At 41.5% G+C, this 18330-nt stretch overlaps 1 protein-coding gene across 9 annotated transcripts in view; it reads right to left on the bottom strand.

The window, feature by feature from the left end:
• Window positions 1-259: 259 nt before the first annotated feature.
• LOC119457576 (band 3 anion transport protein) overlaps window positions 260-18330 on the bottom strand; it is a 200516-nt gene continuing 182445 nt past the window's right edge. For 8 of the 9 annotated variants that reach the window (XM_037719223.2, XM_049665117.1, XM_037719231.2 and 5 more), the window contains 5 exons: window positions 14731-14894; window positions 6758-7011; window positions 3270-3439; window positions 3035-3205; window positions 260-2049 (listed from right to left, as the gene is read on the bottom strand). In XM_037719223.2, the coding sequence (XP_037575151.1) occupies window positions 1969-2049; window positions 3035-3205; window positions 3270-3439; window positions 6758-7011; window positions 14731-14894 (840 nt within the window). In that variant the 3' untranslated portion in view covers window positions 260-1968. Of the gene's footprint in view, window positions 2050-3034; window positions 3206-3269; window positions 3440-6757; window positions 7012-14730; window positions 14895-18330 lie in introns of those variants that run through there. The other variant, XR_007466297.1, reaches the window with a different exon arrangement.

Raw genomic sequence — 18330 nt, 5'->3', positions numbered from 1 at the left:
GTGGGGCAGGAGGCAAGGACCTATTCAGTGGCACAACAGCATCACCGCTACACTGGGTTGATTGGTGCATGCTGTGAAAATCTTATTAAAAAGCATGATTGGGGCGCCATACAGTTAGCAGCTATTTAAAGAAGCAGAAAAGGCTGGCATTGTTCATGGATACAGTTAAGGCCCATCTGAAATGTTTGGTATAAGATTATAGAAAATGGTCGAAAGCCATGAGGATGAGCGGATGAGGGATGTCATAAATGGACAAATGTTTGTAATGTAATATATTTATTAAAACAATGCAAAAATAGTTAAATATCAACATTGCATTCATGATGTAGCAAAGTGTTGCACTGCATAAATATAGCAGTGCCAGCTTTCATGAACATCCACCAAGCATAATGTAATAGGAAAACAGATTGGCGTAAGTCTGAAGCAGGAGAGCTTTACAGGTGCATTGCAAAACAGCAATGGCAGTTAATGAATCTTCCAACTAGTGATAGTTCTCCACAAAAGCAAAAACAATTTTTTTACCATGGTACATCAAATGGTTTAAATTATAAGTGGTGAAGGCAATGTACATTGTCACCATTCAAAAAAAAAAAAAAATTGTTGCGTGCCGTTTCTACTTTCTTAGTAGTAATGTGATTGATGTGCGACTGGAAATAAATGCTTTCAAACATGAACTGTGCCATATATGCTTACATACCATAGCTTGTCCTTGTGCAAGTTAAAGGGTAATGAGTCCTTGTAACAAACACGTCTAACCACGTTGTAGCAAGAGCATTCCAGTCTGCAAAGGCGGTGACAGCTTCAAACCGAGGTTGCCTACAGTTGTGTGTATTTGAGTGATATAAGAACCTAGCCTGGCCTGCCCACTGTCAAGAGATGAAAGCAGCATCCTAAAGCGGCAACTACAAAATGTGTTTGTGAGCAGTTTTTCTAGCCTACTTCAGCACCAGTTGCAACAGCTTGTAAATGCCCTAACAAACATAAGCACCACTGTTATTTGACGGTACTGCTTCATGCTGTTGGGACCCTGCAAAATGCTGCTTGCACCGTTGGATTCTGTTAAGTCTCCACCACGAAGAATTCATGATCGCTTCTGGAGCTTGGGACATAAAAATTGTCGTCCACACAAGTTGGACCACTGAAACTATATTTTGAAAGAATTTCACATTGTTACAAAGTTAGTGTAAGTGTATATATTAGGTTCTCGTGTACGTACATCAAATCGGGGGACAATGTGCTGAACAAAGCTTGCTCAGTGCTTTTCTTTTTCCCATGCATGATCACAAAAAGGCAGCACAAGTTCACTGCAACATGTTTCACAGGTAATAGTGATATGAGAAAAACTGATAACAAGGCCTCTGCATCATGAACAAGCAAGAGAGCTAATACAACATGTTCAGGCGCTGGTTAAACATTACCATTGTATATACTAAAATAACTTCCAATACAGGGCAACAATACACTATGTATATATGTATATATATATATATGTATATAATATATATATTTCGTCAAGTACTATGACAATTATCACCACCAGGATTTTTTCCACATGACAGTATATATGACGTGTGGTGCGTATCTGTAGATGTATATATATATCAAAGCGCAGGAGGCAGTTGCTTCCTACCAGGCAAATGGACTAAACTATAGACACCATGGCACTTTGATTAGATTCCACAGCACTATACTGGCATTAAACAAAACTGAGACACTACACAGAATGTATAAACAGAAAACAAAGTAAGGGGCCTCTGCATAAGTATGGCATATTAACACTCAACAAGTGACAACAGAAGATATCATTGGAGAGTTCTTAGAACACTGATCAGATCGTAGGCTCTTTGAGCTATGGTACATGGGTTAATTGGCAGCTACTCCATGTGTTTATGTACAAGGCTATGAAGAGATGGCGCATGTCATGCAAATAACTAAAACGGTAAAAAGATTCAGTGAAAAAAAAAAGTATTAACTAGGCAGCAATGTCTGCTGATAAAAGTCTGGATCGTCTTCCTCGTCGGACTGGAGGTTCACATCTTCACCATCCAGCTGCAAAAAAAAAAAAAAAAGTGCATCAGACGGTGGCCGTTCAAGCGTTTGTTGCTTGCAGATGGTTGCTACAAGCATTGCTACAAGCATTGGCTTGCATCAACTTTTCATTCCAGATGTCCAATTTTAAAATATGTTGAGGCAGTCAAATTAGAGAAACTATTCTAGGACATCTGCATGTATCACAACATGGCAGTTTTGCACTCACTGTATCTGCATAAAGCTTGTTAGGCTGCATAAATTCAGGGCTCGCAAAAGCTATGTTGAGGCATCTGTTTACAGCAACTGATAACAATATGAAAAGGATAGCAAGAAGGGCCCCTCTCCCTCCTTAGTGCCAAAAGTGGCAAGTAGATACCAATGGCACTAAGGAAGTAGCAATAAGAGGCAGAGGTATCATTTGCAAGTACCTCTTTGTAAGGCACCATTCAGGGTGCAGCACTAATGTGTTCAAAGAATCTGTCCAAACAATGTGCCATGCTGATTTGATGCTGCCTCAACTAATACTGATATTTCAGCCTTTGTCCACTTTTATGTACAACATACTCTGTAGTTGCTCAATGTACACACACAAATATGCAAAGACACAAAGGGCACCATAACAGCACCCCCAGCATTGCCACCTCTTGCTCTTATGACCTTATTGTTAGTGCCTGCTGCATCAATATAATGAACCGCTAACTGGTTCTATAAAATAAATTAGCTTGATTCTTCACTAACATTCTGAGAACTCAAAATGGTTCAACAATTCACTTAGTTGGCTAAAAGCTGTAAAACAAAAACGAAAGCAACAGTTGTCTTCAGCAGCTAAAATACACTAGTGTTTGTTGTTTTAGAATCAATCTTAATGTGCCTTATGGCGAAGTAGGGTATTTACATGCAAACCTGATCCGAATCGAACGAAATCAAATCATCTACGCCTTTTCAACGATAGTGCAACTCCCCATGATTAGGACAATGAAGATGTATAAAAAAAACATCTCACACATTGCAGTTCCTTTTCTGTGAAAATGTACTTGAGCTGAAGCCGCAATGGAATCATAAGCAGCAGCACAAAAGGGAAAGCCAAGGCCAGTGAAGATGACTTGACTGCCCAAAGTACAATAAGGCAGACCACTTGCAGAATAGTGTAAAGGTGCATCTTCGTAGCTTTCACCTAGCAAGGGAAAATAAACAACATAAATACTTGTTCCGACAGTAAGGGTAAGGCGATGGTGTACCTTTTGTGCATAAGGCACACCTGGGAAATGCTTCGTTGGCTTGAAGAAAAGAATAATCCGCTCAAATAGTTGTATTCCAATCATAGAAGTGATCCCCATGTAGAGAAAAACTCCGAACAGCACAGCAACAGGAACTTCTCGCAGCAAAGGGCTCATGAAGACTGACAACCCTGGGATGGAAAAACAAGAGAGAATATAAAAATGGCTACTCATTACTCTCTCCATAAAGAATACACATACATAAATGTCATAACCACATTAGAAGCAGTAATGAATTTACAGTAGCTAACAGTCGGTGGAATTTTGTGTCCCAAAGCTGTATTGTCAACTGTGAAGGATGCTGTACTGAAGGGGTCCAGTTGACTGACCACCTGGCATTTTTTAATATTCCCCAACATCTCAGTGAACAGGCATTTTTTTTTTATCATTTACTCTCTACAAGAATGTGGCCACTGTGGCCAGGAATTAAACTTGTGACATTGCATAAAGTGGCAGAATGCAATAGGCACTAAAGGTTAAATTAAATAAACTAGAGCTGGAAGCATGATAAGACTGCACATATTTGGTCGTATAAAACAAAACAACGAAATCTCCAGGGCTGCCCTTCTAGTGGTACATCATTTTCTGCATAAGTTGGTTAACAGTTATGCCAAATATTCTTATATAGTACTGTCTTTTCAGACTCCCGTTAATTTTCCCATAGCACTTTATGTATACGCATACCGCTTACAGTGCAGCCGCGGAAAAATCTCGCCGACAAGGTGCGTGCTGCCGGCCAGCGTATGCATTATTCAATGCAATCAAACTCTTGTTAATTCGGACTTATTTGGCCGCACATCGGTTAATTCGGACTACTTTCGGGGCTCGGTGAGCGAGGAGCGCCGCAAATGTGCGACACAAAAGAGCAAGAACGGCTCTAGTGTCCAACCGAAACGAAGCGGCGGAGTCCGCATCGCCACAGCCATCAGTTGAAATCGTACGTGAATGACAGCAATGCTGGAACGCTTCGAGCCTTGTGTCTTTAAAGCCTGTATTCTTGCGTTTATCGCTGCGCATAACACTGCATTGGCCGAGGGCTTTCGTAACTGCGTAGTCATCATCCACGATCGCGTCGATAGTGGCCGCGGTTTTCTCCGCCGCGGTTGCAGCGAACAGTAGTTTTGTTTTTAGTCGGTACGCGCGTCGGCCGCGTGCCTAAACAAACTGCGTAGTTGCCGTCGATGATCGCATAGATAGCGACCGCGGTTTCGACTGCAGTTGTTTCAGCTAATGGTAGTTAATTCGTCCAGACTTGGTGCGTGCGTCGGGCGCGTGCCTTCAGCACCTCAAAGTCGCCGTTCATAATCGCGTCGATAGCGGTCACGGTTTTTTCCGCAGCGGTTGCGGCAAACAGTTGTTTCGTTTTGACTCGGTGCAAAGCTGTCGAGCTTGAAAAGCACCGGCTACATCGCGATTATGTTTTCGCCAGGTCACTGGCGAAAACGTAATCGCGATGTGCGCGCGATAGTACAAAGTGTGTCTATGTGCTTGGTCTACATGTTTTGCATATGTGCAGGGCTTCAAAATCGTTATATTGGTTATAGTGCGGTACCGCTTATAGTGCAGATATTCGTGACTCCGGCAACTTACGTTATAAGCGGCCTACACTGTATAGGGTGTCTCAGCTGACGTTAACCAAGCTGTTCAACAGAAAAAAAGTTATCAAGAAAACAAGGTGCAAGATACGATTTTAAGACCTACGGTATTGGGTCGCCCGACCTCTGGCAACTGAACCCCCTAGACATTCCTTGTTCAACTGTTGTTATTTACTTCAAGCCTCCTCTGCCTGTGAACTTCTGTCTTGTTTAGGTACATAGTAAGTACACCGCTTAATTACTGCAATTGCACAATGAAACAACTAAGTGCCATGATTAAATGTCAGTCATCTGGGCAATCAGCCATTTTCCTCAACAAGGAGCCAGTTTGATGGTTTTTGAAGTAAAAAAATTGAGTTTTACATATAAATTTCTTAATTGCATTACTTGTGAGGTGCACCAAGAAAAATGCTTTGACATTAGCTTATGCATGAGATGAGCTCATGACATGAGCTCATCCAAGGTGCATTTATTGCGGTCTGTTTTCTACAACATAGATGGCAGTACTTTGTCAGCAATAAAAGACAGCGGTTTTGTAATCGCATACTTTTTGCACCTTTTGGCAGATTTGGAACAATGGTGTCTGCCACTGACAACACGCACGACTCGCACGTGCAAAAAGAAAAAAAAAAGCCACTGCTCAACTCTTACAGTGTAAGTGAGTGAAAGCGATGCACTAGAGCTTTGTTCTTCGAGGGAAGCATTTTTCCTAGTTTCTAATTGTACTGTTTGTGGCAATGGAGTGAAGTCTGAAAATAAGCCAGAAAAAAAAAAAAAAAAGATAAGACCACCTTTGGTCAAAATAATAAAACGCTTAAGGTTAAACACGACGAGTTTTGGTTCAATAAGCACAGCATGTAGTGCACATGATTGCAATGATTCATGTCTCATACTGCAGCTCAAGAGCACTGCAAAAAGCCCATTAAAAAAAAAAAAAAAATCTGGCAGAAACCACCTCAGGATGACTGTCAACATTATTGTGATTAGTATTGAAGCAGTGTAGCGACACACTGGTTGCCACCACCGAAACGCGTAGTGTATCAGGCATGTACTGCAGTCGGGCTTCTCTAGCGCTGTGCCTATTTCTATGCAAGATATGGATTGCGTTCCCTGTCCTCAACACGCTCTACAGCGGACACGCCCCCTGGCATCTGGTGAATCGACTTCGTTCACGTCACCTACGACCTACTTAGATGCCCTCCATGTGTCCCATGGTCACTTATGCTGCATGAAGTGCTTGTGAAAAGCAAGACGACACAGTGCCAATCATGTGAACTCATTGCAATCAGAAGCGAATAAATATTGTAAATGCATGCTAGAATAGGTGCTTATGTGGGCTGAGAGCTCCGATTCACTAATCGGCAGCCACGTCACATAAGGGCATGTAGCATTGTGAAGAGAATTTGACAGTGAACATGTTATTTGGTGAAGCATTTCAAAATGATGAAACTCTGTACATATTACTTGTGTCCCTAAAATACTTCTCAATGAACGTTCAATAAAGGGTGATGTGGAACGTGTAGGTCTGCAGGTATGAAACAAATATTTTTCATGCTGTGAGCAGCTTAGGGCCCCTTTTAAGAGTTTTTTGACGAGCACTCAAAGATATGAAATAGTCAAGGCAACTATAGCAGAAACAAGTGCAAGATTCACAATAATCCTTTCTAAAATCATGAGTAAACAAAGAGAATATAAAAAGCCTGCACAATTTTCAGCATAAGGATTAAACACTCAGGTATGCAGTCAAAGCTAAAACAAAAGCTGCAGTGGCGTTTAATGATCTACTGCTGCCATGAAGCTGGAATTATAAGGAAGTCAGAAGAGAAAGATCAACCGCAGTGAAGCAGCACCCACCAACAAGGAGTGCCACAAGAAGGTTGGTAACACGCTGCTCTTTGACACCAATAATGTGTGGCGACTCGCCAGGTGCGTGGGTGCGGCTCATGACTGTGAGTGAGGCAAGGTGTGACACGGAGCGCACTGTGGCTGCACACATCCAGGGAGCACCGATGATGGCACAACCCAGCTCCATGTAGCAGATGAGCAGGAGGTCCAGGTGGAAGCCAGAGCCCTTTTGCAGCTTGCGCTCCTTCTTGCTCAGGATCAGCCTGCACCAAAGGCAGGGTATTTACGAGCTTTAACTTCACATACCCTAAACACCCTTTATAAGCAATACTTGGGGGGCATGAGAACAACAAAATGAACATAGTACATGGGAATGCAATTGAAAAAGCAAACAGGTCCAAGGTAGGCGTGCCCTGATCAAATGAAACTACAACTCCTTAAGGAAATGGGAGAACAAAAAATTAAAGGTACAAAATAAGTAAAATTGAGCACTGTGAATTTAAAAAATAATAAAGTTGCAGTTTCGCCTACAGGGCAAACAAAGCATTGACAATGATAGCTAGGTTTAGCATTGCATACGCGCTCCTTGGATGGTGCTCAAACGGTATGCATGAGTGACACGTTGGCACTACACAGCACACGAGGCAACTACTGCTGCACACAGAAGCAGAACCCTGGAAGCTATCAGCCATCGCACAACGCTGACGTGATGCGGAGCACTGCCAGAAACATTACAGGTAGTGCGCCTTGATGGCGTGCGAGATGAAAAAGATGGAAAATCATCGGCACTTGTGCCCAATGAAGTAGTATTAGATAATTTCAGCTTAATGTTTACTGTCAATTTTGCTCACACCAGCATATGCCCACAGCTGATCAGCAGGAATGCTAGTGTGCACGCGTACAACACTCGTGCCAGCAGAAAAGGTAGAATGCTGCCCCGACATGATGGTGTATCTACTTGGCTTGGTCGTTTTTGCAGCCAAATGAACTGCATGTAGCTTGCACGGTTGGAGACCTAATGCACTTATCTAACAAGGCACCAGCTTTCTCACCATAACACCATGCCCTTGCATGGCTCACCCTCGCTCTCAAACCTGTGGCAGATTATGCGACCTCCAGCCCAAAGTGTGCAGGCTGCACATGTGCTGCCGATATCGGGATATCACAGCAGTGGCACTGGAGCGACGGCATGAATGCACCTTGAGTGTCAGTATTATTGCTATCACAATAATAAAATATCAGCAGACCTGAGCTATATTCCAGCTCTGAACTAATTTACTGTGACAGCTGGAGGTTTTCGCAACAGATAATGCCATTTTATCAAGAACTCCTTTGTAATGCACACATCACTCTCGTCCACTACAGTATTAACTCTTATGGCCTTTGAAATACACGCACAGACACCACCATTCTCAGAGATTTTATACTGCGCAAAACCTGGCACAAGTTACTAAGCACCAAGGCTGTGCAATCAATGGTTAGTGCAATGCTTAACGTGTTCAGCTCTGAAGTGCACATCGGTGCAAAGACGTCGAGTTCAAATCCTAGTGGCGGTGGTTGGCAAAGATTTGCTCTTTTTCTCCCTGTGGTGAGGGTGAAGCTGAGGAGGTGGCCTGACGATAATGACAACATGATCGTGAGCATGATTAAAAGGTTGGACTTACAAACGGACACACAAAACCCAGTTTTCACAGCTTTAACTGCTGTCACAGTATAGGGCTAAGGACACAGGTGGTGTGGGTGTACTATATGTTCAAAATGCTCTTTAAGCATGAATATTAAAGCAACAGTTGTTTGTCAATGAATGCATCATAATTACTTTCAAACACAATATCACACGACAGTAAGTGCCAAGGATAGATGGCAAGGAGTGGCAAGTGATATAAAGATTACTGTCGGCAAGAATGGGTTGAACCTTGCGAAAGAATTACCTAGTCTAATAAAGTAAAAATGTGAACAGGGCTTGCCATGAGCAGAGTGAATCACTTCAGAGAAAATAACTTGCCCTTGTCAAATGTCTCGTTTTAACCACAATGCATACTTTAACCACTTCCATACTTTCAGTGACATCCGTTTTTCATGAAACAAGGTTCGTATTCACTTGCTGCAATTAACAACATGGAGGTAGAGAGCCATGCTTATTCCGAGATGTCCACTGTGTTCCTCCATCCTTTGTACCTATTTCTGTGTTTTCTCATCTTCTGGCAGTTATTGTATCATGAATTTCACACACTTTTGTGCGCTACTGTTTGTGCCAACATGCTCTTGTTATCAATATCAAAATCACACTATTAAGTGTGAAAAAGAAAAAAAAAGCAGCAAGATTGTTTGATACTTTGAACTTTACTGGAAATGTAACAAATTAAATAAGCTATAAGTTAAATGATTCTTTTTATTGTTATATATTTCTAGCCACACTGATTTACTTTACAAGAATTGGTATTGTGCACCTGCAAGGACAAAAGTACAGCAGATGTGAAATTTCAAAACAGAAATGCACCAAAAAAATAAAAACCTGCAGAATTGCAAAAAAAAAATTAAACAATTTTTTTTCGTTATCTCTGCATATTGAGAAGTGTGATTCACAATGGTCTACAGACCTTATTATGGTGGTTTGAACTATTATATTGTTCGCTGAAATCATCAGCCATTGCAGGTATAGAAAACTCCTAATACGCAGCTTTGAAAAAAAAGCATGAAAAAAGAAATTCCGGCAGTACCCATCTCACGGTGACTCTTGATGGTAAAACATTAGCATTGAATCAATATTGCAACACGACATATCGCCACCGTTAAAACAAGTTATGTATGAGGCGCGTACTGCAGCGAGACTCCTCTTTCGCACTTCCCTAATAAAGTTACTGTATATTAAAGTCGATTTAATCAAAGATGGAGGAGATATCATGCTTGAAAAGCTTGCGGCCCTTTATGTGCAATGACTCACGACTTCAAGTGTACCAGAAAGCTGGAAGAACGCCAACATTATACTAGTCCATAAGAAGGGAGACGTTAAAGAATTGAAGAATTATAGACCCATTAGCTTGCTTTCAGTATTGTACAAAATATCCACCAAGATAATTTCCAACACAATCCGGGCAACACTTGACTTCAGTCAACCAAGAGAACAGGCTGGCTTCAGGAAGGGATATTCTACGATGGATCATATCCATGTCATCAATTAGATAATCGAGAAATCTACGGAGTACAATCAACTTCTCTATATGGCTTTCAAATACAGTGGAACTTCGTTGATACGATCTTCACAGGAACCGGAAAATAAAGCACATCATCCAAAAATCGTATTATCCAACCAAATCGTATTATTGGAAAATGAAAAAAAAAAACATATCCAGAAAAACTTATTACGTAGAATCGTATCAATGAGGTTCCACTATATTATGAAAAGGCATTCGATTCAGTAGAGATACCAACAGTCATAGAGGCATTGCGAAATCAAGGAGTAAAGGAGGCATACGTGAATATCTTGGCAAATATCTACAAAGATTCCACAGCTACCTTGGTTCTCCACAAGAAAAGTAGAAAGTTAAGCCCAAACCGCATGAGAGCATGAGGATGTGAACAGTTGTTTGAAGCAAGAAAAAATTACACCATCTTCCCGTAGGGGAACCCTGAGTAGTATGCGAAGCAGCCATGCGGTCGACTCAAGTTCCCATTAGTTTTCAGTTCATCGTTTCCGTTAGGTTGAGGTTTCCTTTCGGCTTCGTGAGCCCGAAGTTCAGGATCGGCCTGTCGCCGCTGCCGCTTCGTGGCAGCGGCTTGAGACCTCTTTTCCGCGGCGCTGTCCACGAGGCTGACGCTGGCGCTGTCCGTGGCACTCATCGCGGCGTTGCGGGAGGAGAATGAGAGGAGCGGAGCACGCGCGCGTCATTATATCGCGAGCTACAGCGGCGCACCCACAGTGGCGCACCCAGCGGAGTACGCAGCGCCTACCGTCGCGCCTCTAACCTAAGCTGCTTCGCATTATCGCACGCGAGCCGCAGGTGTTGCCATTCGTTGCGCAATCTGGAGAGGAGAGGAGAGGAGGAATGCCGAGAGGAGAGATGAGACAAGGAGAGGAGGGGGAGGAGGATGCGCATGCGCAGTGCGGGTGTGGACGCTGCACGGGCGGATGGATGGAGGGAGAGAGTGACATAGCTCCGACCATAAGGTGCTTCGCATCTAAAAAAAAAAGAGCAAGCATGACGTTGGCATGCATTGGTAATGATGTAGTGTGCAAATGCCATTTATAGGAATACATGGTGAGGAGAAGAGACCGCTTGAGGGGAGAGACGCGAAGGAGAAACGACTGGCAGCTGCACTTGCGATCAACAAGCACCTGTAGCTTTGATATTACAGAACCATTTTCAAGAATTCTTGCAGTTGCAGTTTCGTTGTACACTTGTACACAATTTCCACTACATAACAAATATTTGAACTCAGGGTGCTTTAGGGGCCCTTTAAAGTTAGGATTTGACATCAGGGAGGTTTCATGAGAATACTTGTTATAACAAATAAAACTTATTGTTTTCAAGTGGCCTTTGTTTCATTTTGTACATTCATCAATAATAGAATGGTTACACTGACCGTTTATTTCCTCTTCCTTTTCTGCTATGCTTTTCAAAATTGCTTTTGCCATTTGCCTCTTTTGAGCTTATTTCTATCTAGCACTAAAGTAAGCACAGAGAAAAAATCCAAACCTATTTTCCGCCTTATATGTTCAATGAAAACGCTTGAAGAAATGTATCCGTTACAGCTTTGTGCTTTTCAAGTTTTGGTGACGTTACCGATCTCCAGTTTACTACACCCCCTCCTACCAATATTAGATTATTCATTTGTTAATTTCACAAATACATCAGAAATACCTAGCTTTAGAGGTTCTCCAGAAAGTAGCTGTTTTTTTAGAATTTTTGTGATACTGGAAAACCCTGATATATGAGGCTGGTACCTGAGGTACTCAATAAGCTCAACGATAACTTACAAAGCATGCACATGCTACCTATATAGTGAACTAGTAAAATATAGTGAACTCCCTGGACAATAATGCTTTAATGAGGATGCACATTTTTGAGTTGCCAAAACAACAGTTGCATAACTTGTGACAAAAGTTTTTCATTGCTAAGGCGTGCAGCCACTTCACATCAAATTATGCTATCATCCTTATGCTATTTTTCAAAAGGATATTAAAACGAACTAAAATTTCGTTCGCAAATTGATGCATTTATATAACGTATGTCGATGACCTAGCTGATACATGGCTTAGAAAAGCGAACAGCGCTTTCGGCGTTGTGGGCATGCTATATTGTTCTATATTTAAAAATACAGGAAGGAATCTTTGCGCTAGAACTCGATAGTATCACATGATGCAAGTTTCACTCACTTTCGGTGACCTGCTGTTCACTTGTTTGAAGAGATGTTTGGAAGTAACTTGCGATCATGGTATTGTAGTCATCATGCGACGCATATTGTTATTTGATCACACTCAGGAATTGATAACGCAGACAATTTGAAGCAGGGCCGCGTCCTGTTTAGAAGCCTTTGTGAAAATTACGGCATCTGTAGTTCACAGTAAAATGAGGGCCAGTACTTCCAAGAGATTTGAAAGTGTCGTGTCTAATGACACTGTCTATTCTTCAAATTGCCTAGACGTTCAGTTAGGATGGGCTCTCTGCAGCAAGCAGCACGTGTTACGACGGGGTAGGTGAGCCTCAGCTAGGCGACTGGCCGCTGCTGTCTGGTGTGAGCGATCGGGCAGTGACGAGACGCTCTCCCTATGTCCATAAGGGGTGGGAGGGGTCGACTCCCCAAACCCACCCTCTGGCTGCGCCAATGTGCCAGTTTCACCTATGTAATTGCAGCTGCAGTCAGTACATAGTACCTTGTACACCATGCGGGGATAATCCTTGCTGTCAAGCCGATCTTTCACATTCACTAGCTGGTTTCTTGGTTTGCTAGACAGCATGTGCACAATTTGCAAAATCTGATCTTGAGAAGACATGACTCGGAGCCTCATTGACACCAGGAACCTCAGACCAGGTCACCTTGACTTTTGTTGAACCCTTGACTAAAATAAACTAATGTACATAGCCTGCTTACTATCAATTTGCAGGCAGTTATGAGGAGGTAGAAGTGAGCAATGAGGATTGTATGCCCTGCTTTATTAAAATAGTCTAGGTGGATAATGAAATATATAAGCCCCACTTTTTTTCTCCTATAGACTCTACAAAATGTTCAACTTTCAGATACAGCTTTCCGTGAACAATATCTGATCAAAAACACTCATAATGCTTTAGAAGCAGTGTAATTCATTCTCTTTTTGTGTTCATGCACCAAGGATACCTAAGGTTATGTGGGTGCTGAAGTTCAAATTTGTTGCAGAATGTGGCAACTTTAATGAAAATATGCAGTTTGGGGGGGAAGGGGGGGGGGGGGGGGTTGGCACAGTACTCCCACCACTGCACACATGTGCACACACACCCCGAACATAAACTTATGTTACAGCTACAGTGTACTTAGCAGCCTTTTCCTGAGAACTTTCAACCTGACCTTTAAATATATTGGTGCACACAATGTACTAAACTAAAAAAAAACAGACCTATGGAGTTTTATAACTCTAAAGACGCACATTCAGCTATACTATATTAGAGGGCTCTGGATTAATCCACAGTTTTTTAGGTTTTTCCCATATGGATGACAAGCCCAGCCTGTCAGTACACTCTTGTTGAATTATAGGAACTACACGTCTTGCTAGTCAAGGTATTGCCTTTTGTGTATGCAATCCAAAGGATATTCATTACTCATGTGCAGCTACAGACTTGTTGTAAAATATCCACCTACAAAGAGCAAAAAAGCTCAGACAGCACCTGAACAAATGGCTTTTTATTTTGTTTCTGCCAGCCCTACTGATCTAATCGTAATGATATAACTGTTGCACCACTGTGGGCCATGGTCTGTTGCTTACGAAGTGAGTTCTTAATATGGAACATCTAAAAAAAATACTGCTTTACATTTGAATTAGAACTGGAGATGTGGGAAGAAGGAATTTATTGAATTCAAGGAGCTGTTGTGTTCAGAAACTTGCATGTAAAAGTGGAGTCATGAGGTTAAGCCAAGTGTGAATGCTTTTGTATGAATATTCCACTTAAGCTATGCACTCTAGGAGAGAAATTTTCATAATGCGGTTTATGGAGATAGATATATGAAGAGTATGCACAAATAAAAAACTCAGAATCCTTATCTGCAATTGTTGTTTTTCTTTCAATACTGAAAGGATTATTCTATGTCAGAACGAAAAAGTAGATTAAAGTTACATTAAATTATGGGGTTTCCTGTGCCAAAACTGCACAGCGACTTTGTGAGGGATGCCAGAGGGGGCTCTGGGTTAATTTTGACCATTTGGAGTTCCTTATCAAGCACCTATATCTATGTACACGAGCATTCTCGCATTTCGCCTGGGGCAAAATAGCGCGGCGCACGCGACATGAGGCACTGCGCGGGTCTCTACATTAAATATTTGAAAAATCGCATAGTAGATATTCGATTCGCAAATTGAATTATTCCAACGTTCACAATTCAATTCGATTTGGTGATATTCGAGTATTGATGCACCCCTACTTTGAACCATTATTTTCAAGATTAGCAACAAAGTATGAAAAAAAAAAAAAAAATTGGGTGAGCGATATTGTTATTTGTGATTCAGATATAATGATGAATTTGAAACTAGAGTTTGCTTTCTAAGTTCAAAATGTGCACACAAGCAGCATAGAAACTGTTCACACACATGAAAAGCTGCCTAAAGATCAGGTCCAGCCGTCTTGTCTATTGAAGGTTTCTTGGTAAAACAGAGGCTTTTTTATAGGTAATTGGGTGCCCCACACCAAGAATTCTTTTTTCCTGTGTGTGAAAATACAATTTGAAAATTTTATGAGCACTGATAGAAAAGGATGAAAGGAATGATAGAGCCAGTGTAGCCTGTAACAACTTACTCGCAGATTTCAATCTCGAGGAACATGAGTATGAAGACCAGCACAGCACCAAGTGCAGCCACGAAAATGTGCCACCAAATGAATGGTCGTGTTGAGCTGATTGGAGAAACAAACCAACCACGTCCTTCAATGCTGGTGCTGAGTCCATTGGGAACCTTCAGCTTCTGCAATGTTGAATGGCAAGATAGGTGTGAACTCGACTATTTTTTAAGTCCTCTGACGCAGCCTAACATCCAAAGCTGCTACTGACAGCACACCTGCCTTATGCAAACAACAATTTGACAGCACTTACTGGCAAGAACAGAATACTACATGTTGTATAAAAATAAACCAAAGCAGATTTAGCACACTAATAAAATCTTACAAGCAATGCTGAATTCACAGCATATTTCTGGGGATTAAGTAATCAAAAGCCACAGGAAACAATGATACTAAAACGATCTACCATAGAATGTGCTTAAAACAATGGCAAATATATGTCACCTATGATGAGTGGTCACTAAGGTGACCAACTTTTGCATCAACTCTATGCATAAGTAAACCAGATAAGGTCAGAGTAGATTATAATGAACTACAGTGCAGTGAATAATGCTCAATACTGAACACACAAAACACACATACTAATATTTGTGCAGAGTAAGTCTCTTATTACAGTGTGAAAATTGAATGTATAAAACTACAAGCATTTATGACCTGCATCATAAAGCTGCCCACATGTGGCATTAGACGAATGCAAGCATGGGTCTTTCTTCTCGTTAAGCATGTCTTTTGAACATGCCTTTCTTGGGCATGCTTGAACATTTATTGGATTTTGTTTATTGGGTTGTTTGTTTGCTTACACACGCTGCTACAAGAGAAAGGTCAGTGGGGTACTCAAGCGTGGCTGTGCAGTTGTTTTTTTGCTTTTAAATGCAGTGGCTGAAAAGTACGATTCATTGTGCTGTCACGCACACCAAATAGAACACACAAGCGAAGGAGACAGACAACGGCAGTACTCACAACTGAAAGACTTCATCAAAACAACACAAAAGTTGTTCAAAACAGCCGTCATACATGCTCAAAAACCATGACAAAGAATGACAGTGGACGATCTGAAAGCAACACTAGTCACGTGCCTTCCAAAAAGTCTATCGTTTTGCCAGACAGAGCAACTGATTAACTGACACAGCCATTAGAGTTCTTGAAGGTACAGTCATAACTTCTTGGGTATACTTTCATCTGAGCCAGAACAAGGTATCTGTATTGTCACACAATGGCACACAAGAAAAGATACGCAAGGCGTTCTGGATGCTTAAATCTTCAAGAAGTTGGATGACTGTGTCACTCACTCGCTCTGTCTGCTGAGGAAGTAGACCTTTTGGAAGGCACATAACTAGTGTTGCTTTCTACTCCCTCTCCATCATTCTTTGCCTAAGTTTTTGAGCATGCATGAGGGCTGTTTTGAACTATTTCTTTTTTGTGCCATTTTAATGAAGTCTTTCAGCTGCTAGTAGCACCACTGCCCACCTCCTTCTCTTGTTATCTTCTGCTTGGCACCCATTACACCATGACGAATCTGTACCAACTAGCCCAAATTTCAATTCTTTTTTAGAAAGTACGAGCCATGCACATTTTTAACATATATATGACACAGCCTTGTTTTGGCAGCTTTTACCCAACAGGACTGTGGCAATTCACAATAGAAAATGTCATGGAACAAAATATAACAAGGCTCACACAACAGAGCTCCTCAAGGTTAGCACGAATGGTTCAACTAAGCCGCGACCACTTGTTATCTAGAAGATCAAGATTTCCACATCCAAGTTGTCCATGTATAATGAATGGATCATATAAGTTTGTTACAAATGGTCAGCATAGGTAGAATTATCAGGCACATCGAACTATTCTTAGCACATGAAGCAGTTCATTAAAACCGGGTTTGACTGTATTGCAGCTCATGTACAATTATGAAATTATGGCTTAAAAAAAAGCTCTGGTTTTCAAGCGAATCAACCCTAAAAAAATAAAAAGAGGAAAGGGAAAAATCTTTTGTAGACTGACATACTTGCGGAAAGCAACATGCCAGTATCCAAGAGCACATGCAACTTTGCTATGTTATGCAGTCAAAAGAATTCAGCACATGGAAAGTGACTCTATGCGATAGGCTACATGATCCACACCACCACATAGTTTCATTAGTATAATATGCATACATGCAGGTCTACATCATTTTGAAGGATAAACTCTTTTGATGTTGAGCAATATTGAGACAGCATAAAAGATGTGTAGTTCATACAGTACTGCATGATTATCCTAGGTGGCAGATTTATGGTTAGTTTACATATAACAATAGCCAGTTGGTAACTTGGAAACAGCGCAAAACGATGGGACAAGAAGGACAACACAAGGGCGCATGGTCTTTTTTGTCCCGTCACTTTGCACTGTTCTCAAGATACCAACAATGTACAACAAGCTGAATTTTGAACCCTTCTACAGTTAAAACAATTGAATTTTCTAATTTTGTGAACATTGTTATTAGTGGATCACACTGCATTAAAAAAGTAATAACAGTATGGAAACCAAGCTTATCCAGGTTATTGATCTTGTGGTCTGGTGAGGCGCTGAGGCAAGCTTAGGGATGAGTGTAGTGATCTTCCAAAAAATGTTCGATGGTAGAAAATTTACAGGGTAGGTGTGAGTGCACGTGTACGCGTGCGTGAGTACTAGTACAGAGGTCATCTGAACGTTGCAAGTTAAGATCCCATTGGTGGCATACTTTTTCTTCAACACGAATTCCTTTTGAATTTATCACAAATATGACGTTGCAAAAATTTTAAACAAAAATCAGTAGCCCATTTCTCAATTTGTCAATAAAAAATTTAGCAGCTTGCTACCAGTGTTGCCAGGTCGGACGAGGCAGCGTAGGCCAAAGCTAGAGAAATTGTAGCCCAAATGTAGCCAAACACAAAAAAGAGCAAAAAATTTCGCAGCCAAATATAGCCAGTTTTATTTGCAGTTTTATCTGTGTAAACATTTTCACATTCGTCTGCGGCAATCCTTTTTTGCACAACCCGTCGCAACAAAATGTTCGTGCCGCCGCGGCGGTCGACCCTTGACCTCAACAACAGCGACATCATGCTTGCACACAGAACACTTTTTGCTAGGCCCCGGAAGCTCTCAAGTTCCAGTGAATCACTGCAGAGGGCAAAACCCCAGTGCTTTTATTTTACGGCAGATAGTACTAAGTGATTATTTTTAGTTATTTGCAGTAATATTGACTACGAACTCCGCGTTTAGCTGTCGTGAACACAAAATATAGTTCAGCATCATCTACCTCTCAAGTGACCTCTGCCTAAAGCGTAGAGCAGGTTCAGCTGTCCAGCGGTCTGCAACGACGACACCCACGGCTTCTTTTTTTTATGAGCTATGTTATCTCGCGTTATTTGTCTCATCGTCCTGTCCTGTTTCCTAGATTTTTTTTTGTTTTTTTTTTTTTTCAACCAGCTGGGCCCGGGTTAGCTGGTACATGCTCTATATAGTGTCCATTTACATCAACCTGGCCGCCATCTTAGGTCTCTAGCACGGCAAGAACATGCGTTAAAACAAGTGTCAGACAACAGA

The sequence above is a fragment of the Dermacentor silvarum genome, chromosome 1 (genome assembly GCF_013339745.2).
Source record: "Dermacentor silvarum isolate Dsil-2018 chromosome 1, BIME_Dsil_1.4, whole genome shotgun sequence".
Lineage (NCBI taxonomy): Eukaryota > Metazoa > Arthropoda > Arachnida > Ixodida > Ixodidae > Dermacentor > Dermacentor silvarum.
This window is presented reverse-complemented; position numbering and strand designations above follow the sequence as displayed.